Source organism: Numida meleagris, chromosome 24 (genome assembly GCF_002078875.1).
Source record: "Numida meleagris isolate 19003 breed g44 Domestic line chromosome 24, NumMel1.0, whole genome shotgun sequence".
Lineage (NCBI taxonomy): Eukaryota > Metazoa > Chordata > Aves > Galliformes > Numididae > Numida > Numida meleagris.
This window is the reverse complement of record NC_034432.1, coordinates 1,163,846-1,177,651: the sequence shown is the minus strand read 5'-3', so window position 1 is coordinate 1,177,651 and position 13,806 is coordinate 1,163,846. Positions and strand designations below refer to the sequence as shown.

At 45.4% G+C, this 13,806-nt stretch overlaps 2 protein-coding genes across 2 annotated transcripts in view; one reads left to right on the top strand and one right to left on the bottom strand.

Moving 5' to 3' along the window:
* The window catches only part of LOC110388003 (feather keratin 2-like), a 906,242-nt gene that overhangs the window by 34,143 nt on the left and 858,293 nt on the right, over nucleotides 1-13,806 (bottom strand). The gene's annotated exons all lie outside the window — the stretch shown is intronic.
* Nucleotides 726-1,190, top strand: LOC110387984 (claw keratin-like). The gene has a single exon (XM_021376765.1). It carries the CDS (start codon nucleotides 726-728, stop codon nucleotides 1,188-1,190), a length of 465 nt encoding a protein of 154 aa, XP_021232440.1.

Genomic DNA, 13,806 nt, shown 5'->3' with positions numbered 1-13,806 from the left:
TGGGGCATTTCTGACTTGCCAGCCAGGGATTCATCTGCAGCTCTGATGTCTTTGTGTGTGAAACTTCTTTACAGAAAGGGTTGTTAAGCACTGAAACAGGGTCCCCAGGGAGGTGGCTGAGTTACTATCCCTGAATGTGTTTAAAAACCGTCTAGATGCGGTGCTCAGGGACTTGATCTAGCGGTGGGTTGTTAGAGTAATATGGTTAGGTTGAGGTTGGACTTGATGGTGCTGAAGGTCTTTTCCAACCTGAGCAATTCTTTGATTCCACGACTAGGAACGCATTGAGTGTTCTTTGTCAAAACACGTCAGCAAAAGCACCACCTTGTCTTTGAAGTAATTGTGTATTGCCATGTGACTTTCTCACCCCCTTCCTGTTCTCCAAGGCACTTTTATGCCTCAGTGCTCCTGATGGGAAGGGACATAATTGCTCCGCATCTCTCCTTCTGTGTCATGAAGCGTGTCGGCTTGGTTTCACCATTATCTGGGGCTTCTGCCACCACCGCCCTCCCATCTATGCCCCAGGCTGCCTGGTGCAGGTATAAAAGAGCTGAGGGCTTTGCAGTCCTCTATCCAGCTTCCTCCACTTGACTCCCCTCATCTCCTGGGTAAGTGCAGTTCTCGGAGGCTTCTTGGGGCTCTCTCCCAGCCTCTCTTCACACAGCTATCTCAGAGCCTTTCCTCACTGAGGGTACCTTTTGCAGGACTCCTTGCTTGCGTGGAAGATGTCCTGCTCCAGCGTGTGTGCCCCTGTGTGTGGGGTGTCCACCCCGGCCCCGCTGGCTGACAGCTGCAATGAGCCCTGTGTGCGGCAGTGCCCCGACTCCACCGTGCTGATCCAGCCCCCGGCCACCGTGGTCACCTTGCCTGGGCCCATCCTCAGCTCCTTCCCGCAGAGTGCCGTGGTCGGCTCAGCAGGAGTCCCCGCCGTTGGAGCAGGCTTGGGTGGCACCTTTGGCCGCGGTGCTGGCTTTGGTGGCTTTGGAGGCCTGGGAGGCTACGGAGGCTATTATGGCCTTGGGGGCTATGGCCTGGGAGGCTATGGTGGCTATTATGGCCTTGGGGGCTATGGCCTGGGAGGCTATGGAGGGTATTATGGCCTTGGCGGCTATGGAGGCTTTGGCAGCTGCGGATACGGTGGCTGGGGCCGAGGCTTCAGGTACCTCAGCGGTAGCTGTGGGCCCTGTTAAATCCCAAGTATCCACAGAGTACAGTGCTGCATCTGTTGAGTCTTCATGAGTACTTCTTCTTGTCTTCTACTGCCAGATGCAGAACAGAACTTTCTGTCCCTCTTTCAGCTGTGCTAGATCAGCTACTTTAAATTACTGCTCCTTGCTTTTTTCACAGTATGGCCTTTCAAACCTGCAGGTGAGGGCTCAGGGTTTCCAGCAGTGCCTCCGGGAGTTCCCCTCCTTCTGCATACAGTGGAGCAGTGCTCATCCTTGGGTGAGGCTCTCCCTGCTCTGACCAGCTCTGAGCCTCTTGAACGACACTAAGAAGGGGCATCTCTGGGCTGAGGCCCTGGGTTGAGACTCACTGCAGCCTTGTGGTTTGCACGACTGCAATTCATTTTTTCTGTGTTGTGCTGTTTTCTGTGTCACTGTCTACTGCCTTCTCCATTTGCATTAAAGAATCCATATTGCATCAAAAACTTGGCTTTTGGTTGATTTGTCTGTATTTGCTCTTCTGATGTTCCACATTGGCTCAAATGTTTTTGGTCATGAAACTCAAGTGACATTATTAGAGATTAGAACGCTGTTTGTGAAGGTTCAACACCTTGTTTTTTCACCCGTGAGTTGTAGCACATAGATGCTAAGAAGTTATTACCTCATTAATATCATGAGAGGCTTTGAACAAAAAATATCAGTGAATGTGCTTGTTATTTAGAGATCATTTTGTCAACCAGAAATGTGCAATATCCCCGGATTTCTTCATGCTACGTAGTCTGAGAAGTTCAAAGCATTTCTCATTCGTTTCATTTTTTAGGGTGTGTTATTACTGTATTAAACGCTTACTTCTCTCATTAGGTGCTTCATTATTAAATAAGAGTCACTTCAGACACACATATTGAGACATTTCAGTGTATGGTTTGTTTGGAATGGGGCTTTATAGACTTCAAATTTTTCATTAAAATGTGGCTTTCTACAGACACAACCAGGATAGACCCTACAATTATTGGCTTTGTCTTTCCATCCTAGAAAGCTGGATTTCTTTCTAGCCCTACCTTAAGACTTCCCTGAGCTAAAGAAAGAGGTAAGTGCGTTGCTTTTGAGGAATCTTCAACCATTTTTTAACCATTTCCCCTGTTAAGCCCTGTAGAACAACAAAGATTCCGTAATGGTGATTATTTTAAGCTTGCACTGTCTCTTACTTCTTCACTTTAAGACAATCAGGACTTGGCAGATTTTATTTTGTGTCATATCAGTAACTCTCCAGATTTTATTTTGTAGTTTTAGATACTTAAAAATTGGAATTATGACCAGCTAGTGCTAAACTGATCTACCTCAATGACAAGATACTCATCGAGGAGCAATCTGTACCACGCTCCAGAAGCAAATGTGCCAAGCACCACAGTCAGTGCCTTCCCAGAAATAAGCTCCTCAGAAGCCATAGGAAGCTGCAGTCTGAACTGTGAAGAAAGCATAACCCTCAGCTCTTCTTGTGAAGGTGTTCAATGACGTTCATAATCATGTGCATGGGTTTACCATAGCACAATTGAGATCCATTCCTCTTTTTCTACTGTCATCGAAGTGCCTGTGTGTGCCTTCAAAGAAGGACAATTACATTCACAATAAAGGTCTGAGGGTTTAATAGGGATTTCAAAGCACTTTGCCTGCTATTCCCAGCCCAGGCTGTTACAGCATCGTACTATTAAGAGGTTACTGCTGTTGCCAGTTAGGTACTTCTGCCATGAATAATAGTCATTTGGGGCTTGCGTCAGGAGATCTCGCCTTAATAACATCTTTGTGATGGTGCAGCCTGGGAACTTTGTGCCAATTCATTGTCATTCAAATGGCGCCTCACAGGAGCACTTGCAAACACTTGTCTTTATGAGTGCTTAATAAGGTGAACGGAAAGCGTGCAATTCACTGCTCTGTAACAAATCAGGTCTCTAAACCCAGAAAGTGGTTCAGACACTGCCAGCACAAAATCAGCTGAGAAAAAGGGATTTTCTTTCTAATTCCTGGCTTATCCACCAGTCAAAATGGGTTTGCAGGCAGTCTGTGCATTTGTAAACCACTGAGATGTGGTGCTGGTAGTGTTACTTCCAATGCCTGTGCATGTACTGTGATGCTAAGGAAAACTGAAAGGGATATTCCCAAATTGTACCTAGGAAATTCCACAATGGGACACTTACGAGGTACTACTGGGTTATTAGTCTGCAAATGTTTGCTCATGTGAAAAGCTACATAGAAGCCACAGGGCTCAATATATCTCAGGAAAACTTATCAAAATATATTGAGCTGGAAACAAAACTCTGCATACATGCAAGTCAGAAAATGAAAAACAATGAGGTGTTATAATGCTATGACATTTTAATAAGAATAAAGCTCATGATCGCAGTCCAACATGATACAGAAGGTAGAAGCAGAAGGAATGCATACAGAGATAAACTTATGGTGAAAATCGCCTAGTTTTGTTGGTGCCATTGACAATCATTTTCAAACTGTTCCACTCTGTTGAGTTCAGTGAGTCAAATCAGATCAGACTTTTTTCGCTTTCTCTTTGGTATGGCTTCAAAAGCAGTGAAGTGAGAAGCACATCTAGAGGAAGACTAGGGCACAGCACTCCAGATTTCGTTAATAAAAGAGTTATAAATGAGTTGTTCACACTTGCGTCACGCCCTGCTTCCCTTACACTACCAGATCCCCACAGAGTAAAGGAGACAGCATGGAAGGAAGAAGACAAAACAAAATTTGGGAAGAACATTGAAGAAGTTTTACAGAAACACTGAGCTCCCCAAAACTGCTTTGCATTGCTGTTCAGGACTCGGAGCTTCTGCAAGCCATCTCCATAGCACAATCCATGGATCCAGTCATCAATTCCCAGTCCTCATTTCTCATTATATCCTTTGGTGTTTAGCAGGGGTAGCAGGGGTAGCAGCTGCCGAAGCTGTACCTGCGGGTGTAGCGCGTGGAGCAGGGGGAGTAGCAGCGGGAGCTGTAGGAGGGGTAGCAGTCACGGTAGCCGCTCAGCCCCCAGGAGCCGCGGTAGCCACAGGGGCTCCCGCAGTCGTAGGTGCGGTAACTGCAGGGGCTGCCGCAGTCGTAGGTGCGGTAGCTGTACACGGTGCCGTAGCTGCACGGGGAGTAGCAGGAATCATCCCACTGGTTCTGGTAGTAGAAAGTCATCTTGGTGCTGTGGAGGGAGGTGAGCCTGAAGCAGCAGGAAAGACAAAGCCTGTAAGGCGATGCTCCTAACAGAATCTCAACTGAATGCTGCAAACACGCAGTGGGGGAGAGAAAGGCGACAAACCCAGGCGTGCTGCCTGAAAATCCTTCTCCTTGCTTGTCTATTGTTCAGTCCTGAATTTTAATGCTGCCTTCCCCATAGCACTCCATCCCGCACAGCTTTCTGAGCTCTCCCACCCAGATCCACTGCTGCCTGCATCAAATGGGAACTATCAGGGGATAAACAGGATCGTCCTTCATAGCTGTACATAAAGACTAAGGGGGAGAGAGAGCTATGTACAGGGTTAAAACACTAAAATATTCCTGAAAGCACAGGGAAGAAAGAATATCTTATGTATAAATAAAACTCATCAAATCACAATCCTAAATCCCAGTGCTTTAATCTATAGCACCTGCAGCTCAGTGACGAGAAGGGAGAGGAGGAAAAGAGGGGAGAGAAAAAGCATTAAAAGCCTCTCTCCATTTCCTACTAGCTTTCCTAAATCCATTCCGACTTACCCACTTCTGCAAGGAGCTAAGGCAGGAGAAGCGAATGCAGAGCTGTCAGCAGTGTGGGCTTTTATAGAGCAGCAGTCCCGCCCAGCGCGTGGCCGTGCCTCGGGTTGGCTCCAATTACCGAACGCATTTTGCTTCCCGCATGACTCCTCTCACTGATATACCAGTTCTTCCCAAGGTTTCTGATTATTGGGCCGGTGCTGTGGTACGCAGGCTACACCCTCACAGTTGCTTTCATCTCAAAACTGCAACAATTAAGTCTTGGTATCATCACGCTATGTTCACTTGTTTAGCACAGCAATAAACTGAAAGATATGCTAAGACATCCTGGTTGCCAAATATCCTATTTTTGGATGCCCTGCTTCCAAAATAAACTGCATTTTAGCCCATGCACTTTTCTATGCGTTTTTTTCCGAAGTTCCTGCGGAAGAGGTAATCCTTCAGTTTGAGGTATTTCATAACTTTAATCACATGTGGAGCTGTGCATTCATACCAAACCCTTCCAACATTTCCTGTGACTAGCAAAGGGGAGAGACCCTCTCTGTGACCTTTTGGAACCGGCTTCCCAGGGACGTGGTTGAGTCTCCATTCCTGAATGTGTTTAAAAACAGTCAGGATGTGGAGATCAGGGACATGATTTAGCGGTGGGTCATTAGTGTCCAGGTAGCATGGTTAGGTTGAGGTTGGACTTGATGATCTTGAAGGTCTTTTCCAACCTGAGCAATTCTATGATTCTATGACTCCAGCACACAACAGGATATTGCTGTGCTGATTGATTCAGCTGGAAAATTGGCCTATAAACTTTAGAACAGTATGCGCGTGACGTATTTTTAGGAAAAAAATATTTCAGAGACCCAATTCCGAAGCTATGAATTGCAACTGCAATGAAGCATGGAACTGGATATCCCAATCTACGTTTTTAGAAACTGTGTTACATAATATTGGGGCGTTCTCCAGTTACATGGCATTAATATTTAAATAACAAATCTCTTTGTACACGGAAATGTTAATGAGTATTAATGAAGGCTTTGATATTCAAAATTTAGAGAAAGGCCCAGAACATTTGTCACGCCTGTCATTATCCTTCCTCCAGGTGCGCGTAAACAGTCGTGTTTGGAGGTGAAGGTCACAGGGAAAGGCCAGGATGTTGCTGGTCACCAAGACATGTTGCGCTCACAGCACTCAGCACTATTTACTGTCATTAGCAGCATGAAGCTAAACACCTTGACAACAAAATAAAGATGCCACATTAAGCAATCTTCAGTATCGCCAGGGCTTCTCCGGAAAAGTGCTGTTACTACAGAGATACGTTCTGGTTTATTTTTCTGGTTGGGCGTAAAAAATAACGAAGCAGATATTTGGAATCCAAGTAAACATACCTTGCTTGGGCGAGCTGTGCAGAAGGCTGAGTGTGAGCTTATTTCTGAGCTGGGAAATTTCAAATGTCGATATCTCTGCTTGAAAGCCTTTAGATTTATTATTGATTGCTACGTGCCTTCTTTTTACTCTTCCCCAGAAGTCTCATCTCCAGCCATTTATATTCTTCAAAAGCATTTCCACTGCTCTCCCACCTTATGTTTACCCCAGTTTCCCCAGTCTCATTCTGTTTAGTCTTATAAGGTGGCTGTTCAAGTTTGTTAATTGTAACTGAAGGAGAACAGCAAGCAAATCGGATTTCCAACAGAATAATCTTCTTGTGGCGGGTCACAATGCACAGTTAACACATTTGTGAATATCTGATTGCAGCGAGGTAACACCAGATATTTCCACTATTCCAAACACCTTTCTTGTACTTCTCTTTTTGAGAAGTAACTCGAGCGAACAAAGAATAAAAATAATGCTAATATTCTCGCCTAAACTTGTGTTTTTGAAACAAAAGTAAAGAAAAATAAATGCTTTCCATGGGCTTTTATTTCTGAAGAAAATGAAATTGATGTTCTTTCTTCTCAAATAAATCCAGAGTCGTTGCAAACTTCGTTTACTGAAATTTGTCCATTCCTCCAAAACTGGGGTTATTAATGTCAATCAATTATGCACTCCATATCCTTCCTTCCCCTTCCTGTTATAGCTCAGATTTCACCACACCAATTCCACAAACATAATTGTCCTAGGAAGTCTGAACATGAAAGAAAACAGCAATGCAATGTCATGCTTTGGGAAGCCAAGAACTGACTAATAATCACAAACCAAGAAAAACAATTACATCAACTGAGGGTGACGCGCACAAGAAAATTTGTTTTGTGATGAATGTGACTTTAAAGCACAGTAGGTTTGGTTGGATACATATATATAAGGGGGAGAACTTTGGGGCTCTCTACTCGCACCTCCTGGCTTACGTTCTCGCTGAGCTCTCGGTAAGTGGGACTTAATGCAGTGCTTTTATTGCTGTGTAGACGCTGTCTTTTTGCTCTATTTTTGTGAAGAGAGCAGTTGGACTTTAAAAGAAAAGGCTGTGATTTCACAGCCATGCACGTGCAATTCTTGTTGTTAAAAATGGGGCATCAGGACAGCGGCATAAGCTTAGAAATGGCCACCTCCAGCAACGCACTGTCAGAAATTTCCTTTTCTATATGCTATATGGAAGCGTCTTGGGTGTCTTTATTTTGCAGTGGGATGGCATAATGTTATTGCGATTCTTTCGGACAAAATGTCGGTATATATTCAAGGAATAATTAAGGAGTCCAAATGAACTAACTGCTGTTTGCAGCTGAGTGCTGCCAGTGTGCACAAGGGGAGAATTCCCTCCCTGATGTGTACTCACCAGTGGCTGAGTTTGTTCCTGAACTGATGTCTGTTCCCTTCTGTGCTTCATGGAAAGATCAGACACTTGCATGGGTGAAAAGAGATGAAACCTCACAGAGCACCTAGTCCTCCCACCGTGCTCTTTACAGCACTGTTTTAAATTGGACTGCTGCTTGCTAGCAATGGCAACTGGAAAAGCAATATGAAGTGTTTTTACGGAGGAAAAGAAGGAACATACACACAAGGCGGTGAGCTGGGCAAGAGGAAGCCAGGGCACAGCCTTGAGTACAGATATTTCATCGGTTCTTGTGCTCCTCTTTCTCTGCTTTCCTTTTTCCCACACTTCCAAGGGGTTTGCTAATAGAAAACAAACAAAAAAAACATTACTGAGTAATCTCAGAGACCCCAAACTCTTCTTCCCTTCAGCTGCTTCAGGCTCGCCTCCCTCCACCGCACCAAGATGACTTTCTACTACCAGAACCAGTGGGATGATTCCTGCTACTCCCCGTGCAGCTACGGCACCGTGTACAGCTACCGCACCTACGACTGCGGCAGCCCCTGCAGTTACCGCACCTACGACTGCGGGAGCCCCTGTGGCTACCGCGGCTCCTGGGGGCTGAGCGGCTACCGTGACTGCTACCCCTCCTACAGCTCCCGCTGCTACTCCCCCTGCTCCACGCGCTACACCCGCAGGTACAGCTTCGGCAGCTGCTACCCCTGCTACTCCTGCTAAAGGGGAACAGCAACGCATGGCTCCGGTGAGAATTTGACCCACGATGAGCTCCTGAGACAGTGCCTGCGGTCAGGAATAGCACTAGAGCGCTTTTACCTCTCTCCAACGTCTTCAGCAATATCAAATAACCTGCTTTAGGGTCAGCTTTTCCTTCGTAGCCTTTCATGGTGCTCATGCTGTATGTCTGGGTGCAGAGCTTTGTGCCAGGAGGTGCAGAGCTCAGCCCCAAAGCAAAGCACCCACTGTGAAATGTGGAAACTACACTTAAAGAATGTATGCATCCTGGGATTTTCCTCCTTTTCTGCTTTTCTATAGCTGCTGTATACATTGCTGCTGCTTCTCATTAAAAGATCTTGCATTACAGCCCTGCTTTCTGTGTTTTTTTTAATGTGCTGGTTTTCTTTTACGCTTGACATTATTAACTATTTACCTGAGATTTAGTCAAAAGGAGCCATTAGCTTTTCAGATCTGCAGGTTTAAGCACCTGTGGAGTCCAAGGTGACAGAGAACATATCAGACAAACTGACTTCTGCCTCCTTCAGGGCAGTCCTGAAGCTCTTATCCATCTTGTCTCAACCTCTTTCACAAAAGACACCAGAATGTTTTTTCTGTCCAAAAAAAACCTAACTTAGAAATGCAAAGATTTAAGGCAGTTATATCAACAGTTGCTGACTACATCTAGCCCTAGCTATGCTACATTTGAGGATCCAAAATGTAACCAGAGAGACACAAAATGCCCAACTCCTTATGCTTTTTGCAACTCTGAAAGTAGATACAGGACCATGTAGGAGCTCACATCACCTGCTCCCAGTGCACAACAAGCTCTGTATATTGCCATTTCTCCACCAGAAATACCTTGCATGGCCAGTGCTGCTTGAGCAAGCCATGAGCCAGCACCCTGCCCTGCCAGGACTCCTGTTGGGCACAATCCTTCCCACCCAGGCCACTGGGAAGAACTATTTTACATGAGAGGACAAGAAGGCAGCAAATCCCCACACTAAGATGAGTCTACGATGGGAAGTCATCCACCCCCATAATTAACAGGAGGGCACATGACAGGGAAAGAGAAGAGCTGCTGCAGGTAAAAGTGATGGTCAGCTCAATGACAAAGGGATGAACCTACCAGGATGGTTCCCAGGCTGGAGCGGTTGGTAACCACAAGGAGGCTGAGTCGTGCCAGAGATTTCCGACAGGAGATCTCCCCATCTGCAGAAGGTTCAGCCCGGCAGCACAAGGCAATCTGTGGGAGGTAGAATTAGGGGCTCTGGCTGGTGTTCCCCTGTGGGTGGATGTTTGGGAAGGTAGAGCTGCAGGGTTCCCCGCCTCATCCTATGGCGTGCCGGGTGCAACTGATCCCAGCAGAGCGAAGAATTGAGGCACAACCCACACATTTATCCAACAGCTTGTTCAGGAGTTTGGCAGAGCACACAGCAAAAGAGGAACGGGAAGGAAAACGAGTCCGTGAGTCCCGGGTTGGAAATTCCCCTGCGTGGTCTCCAGGAAATGGGGGGTACTTCAGGAAAATGGTTTCAGACGAGTCACCCTCTGAGAAAAGCTGGCTGCATTCACCACGCTGAACTGCTTTACCAACTCCTCTTACTGCAAATCAGCCTGAAAATGCAAATCTAGGATATGTTTCCCCCACGTGGTCATGGACTGAAATTCAAAATGTGAAGGTATTTGGTTTTCATTTGAAAGTACCTCTGTTTTGTGCATAAATCTGTTTCGAAACTTTAATAGAATGTATCGGTTTGTTTAATGTAACTGTGACTCATGTATTCCAGGTGAAGGTGAAGACGATGGAAATGGATTTTCTTTCATTTTGTTTTCAGACAATCATAGAATCACCAAGGTTGGAAAAGACCTCTAAGATCATCCAGCCCAACTGTCTATCTGTCACCAGTGCTTCCCACTAAACCACTTGTTCCCAATGTTCAAGTTTAAATTTTGTACTCAGTGCAGAAAATAATTAAAAATATTTAAAACTATATGAAAGGACATCATGTGGGTTTTCTTTAATGAAATTACTAGATTTTTCAGTAAATATCGTACAGCCATTTTGAGATGTCAGAATAAACTGGGGACAAAAATAAGGAACATATCTCAAAAAGTGCTGGGTTTTTTTGTGTGTGTACTCATACATATAGATGTACCCTGTCTGTATGGATTTACAATTACATGTCTTATTTCTATGTAGTCCTACTACAGGAAACAGCTACACATGTGGTGACATAGGAGTTGAAGGAAACATAGAAAAATCCATCTTGTAATAAAGCATCATCGTTTTTCACATTCATAATTGCAGAATGTGTTTTTCATTGGTACTTTACATACGTTAGTTCTGGTATAAACTATGCTACCGTACTGCTTGGAAAAATGCTCTGAATGAAGGAATAACGCCAGAAATGTCAGTTGTCCGAGAAATGAAGATGACAAAAAGCAATTTAAAACTTACGGGGATTAAAACCCTCAAACATGCAATGGTGTCATGAATCAGAGCTCTTAACTGCTACATATGTACACACACATACATACAAACATACATACAGAAGGGAAATGGGAAAATGAATCACGTAGGCTATATTTCACCACTGTACCTGCTCATACCACGAAGAAAATCATCCAGAATATCACCAGACAATGCGAACGTAAACCAGGTTTTATTGCACTCATGTTAGCAACATATTTAGACATCAAAATGGTAAATATTATGTAACAGAAAATCTCACTGATGCTGTTTGCTGCTTCACTCAACACTGGCCTCCCGGAGGAGGCAGAGCACAACATAAAGACAAGAGCCTTTTTTTTTTCACATCAAATACCTCCTTGGGTGACCTTCAACGCAGTGAGCCATGGCTAATTTGCATATTAAATGAGGATAATAACAGACATTCTGGAAATGCTGAGCCTTGCCAAAATTTATGGTATCAATGCTCCTCCAAAACAGTCATTAAATCCTTAATTTAGCTGTGTTTGTATTATTTAATTCTTGCTGGTTGGCTTGGTGCTGTGATGTTGTATAACAATCAGCAGGAGGGGGACGAGACCCCCTGGGCTGAGATATCTGTTCACATCACCTCATCTCACAGGGCAACACCATCACAAATCCCGTCTGATTTCTCTCCTTTCCCAGCTTAGCAAAACCCCCATTGCCATGGGGAACTGCAGCACTCCAGCAGCCTTTTTGCTCCACTGCAACTCATTGCAAAGGCATAGACTGGTTGGGCACCTGATTGCAAGCACAGCCTCCTCGTGCCACTTCCAACCACTTCCCACCTGCAGGGAAGGACAGACTCCATCCTACCAATGTCCCTGGTCCTCCTGAGGGATCCTTCTCCCAGTTTTCCCAATTGCATTCCCAATGGAAGGCTAGCAGGAAGCCCAGCTGTGTTCTGCACCACCACGTCCTGCAGTAAGGTCAGATACCCAGTCAATGCTGATACACCATGAGATATGGATTTGTGCAAGGTTTTCTTAGGATTTCTTAGAAATTCAAAGAGAAAAGAGACTTAAAAAGAAAAAAAAGACAGTAAGCCTTAAACACATTGCTCGGATGCTCATTTAATTGATCCTGTTCTTCTCATACTGCGTATGCCAAATTATAGACAGGAGAAGAACCTGAAGGAATCAATGGAACGCCTGTCATTAATTGTGACGTAAATGAATCAAACCACTTGCACACCCCTAAGCACATGCTATGATGTCTCTTTCCACCTCAGGTGTTTCAAGTCACCTCACAATGTGCAGTATCTGCCTCCCTTGTAGGGGCATAAGGTAAAAATGCATTGATGGGTTCCCCAGATCCATGGGCAGTGCAGCTGGTACTGCTCTGCGTAGGTTCCATCTCATTCCCAGTCCTCCCCCGTGTCCATTCCCAGAAAGTCATTTGTCCTTGAAAGCGGGAAGATGAAAGAATCCCACACATTGTAATCACAATTTGTTACCTGAGGAATTTGAAAATTATCCTAAACGTCGAGGAAAACAATTATAGCAATTGAACTGGTGATCTGCTTCTGATATTTGTTCCATGACTACCGGGCAATGGAAGCGTACAGGGAACCATCCTGATTTCCATGGGTTCGAGAAACCGTATAAAAGCGCTCCCAACCCTGAGCTCCTCACACCACTCCTCTTGGCTTACTCTCCTCGGTGAACTCGGTGAGTGCAGACCCCATTCATTCACTTGGAGACGCCATTAACATAGAAATAAGTCTGTTACTAACGTGCTCTGATTTGTAACAACGTTAGAAATATTGTGTCCTGTACTTTTTTAAGCTGTTACAGTAAAAAAAGGAAGAGAGGACATTGATGGGTGAACAGTGAGACAAAGGGATTTGGGTATCATTGGTGAGATGTTCAGCCTTGAAAGGAGTTTTACCTTGATATACTAAAAAGCAATAGCTCTACTCTATTCCGTTTAAACAGATGAAGAAAAATTCTTACCGTTTCTTTTGATGTGGTGACAATCAGCGCCGGCTGAAATGTTGGATAATGGGCAGAACTGTGTATTAGGCAAAGTAGAAATGTCAGTTTTATGGTAAGATGTTGCAGTAATGGATGCAGGCAGGTCACGTGAATTGCTCTACTCGTATCCTTGCTAGAACTGGCAGGCACAGGGCGGGTGAACCGATGTCAGAAACCTGTGTCAGACAGAACAAGGAATAGTTTGTGTGCTGAGATGAAAAGCAAACAAGGAGATTGCCTGCTCATAGGAAATCTGTCAGCAGGTCCACCTGGCCATGGTGCTGGGCACCCTGCTCTGGGTGGCTCTGCTGGAGCAGAGGTGGGACCAGACGGACCTAAAGTGCCTCCAGCTGCAACAGTTCTGCAGTTCTGTGACTTCATTAATGCTGAGCAGGGCGCACTGTGCATGAATATTTCTAAAAACTTCTGAAAACGCTGTGTGGGATTGCTGCCAGCCATTAGGACACCCACATGTGCGTGTCCTGAGCTGCAGCAGGGACTGACCTCAGCTACCCATCCTGGGAGCTCAGACACCAATGCTCTCAAACACCTGTGTTCGGGTGTCTGCATCTGCAGGCTGCATCTCCTGTAGCCAAAGTCCAAAAGTACAAGATGTTCACCTTGTATAGAATAGAAACTGTCTCAGGGCTGAACCTAATGAGGGCATACAGGAATGGGTTGGATAAAAATAGGTGCCAAAAGCACAACCCAAGACTGAGAGATTTTCCCAGTACCTCTCCAAATCCCCCCTCCTCACACCCCCAAGCCACTGCTGCTCCCTGCAAGCTGAGCCTCCCCTTCACCTCTTGCTGTTCGCAGGTTTACCTCCCACCCCCACCTCAAGATGTCCTGCTACTACGTGTGCTGCTCCCCAAGCTACAGGACCGTGAGGACCACCCGCCGCACCTACAGCTGCTACCGGCCCTGCTACTCCTACTGCAGCCCCTGCTACTCCTCCTG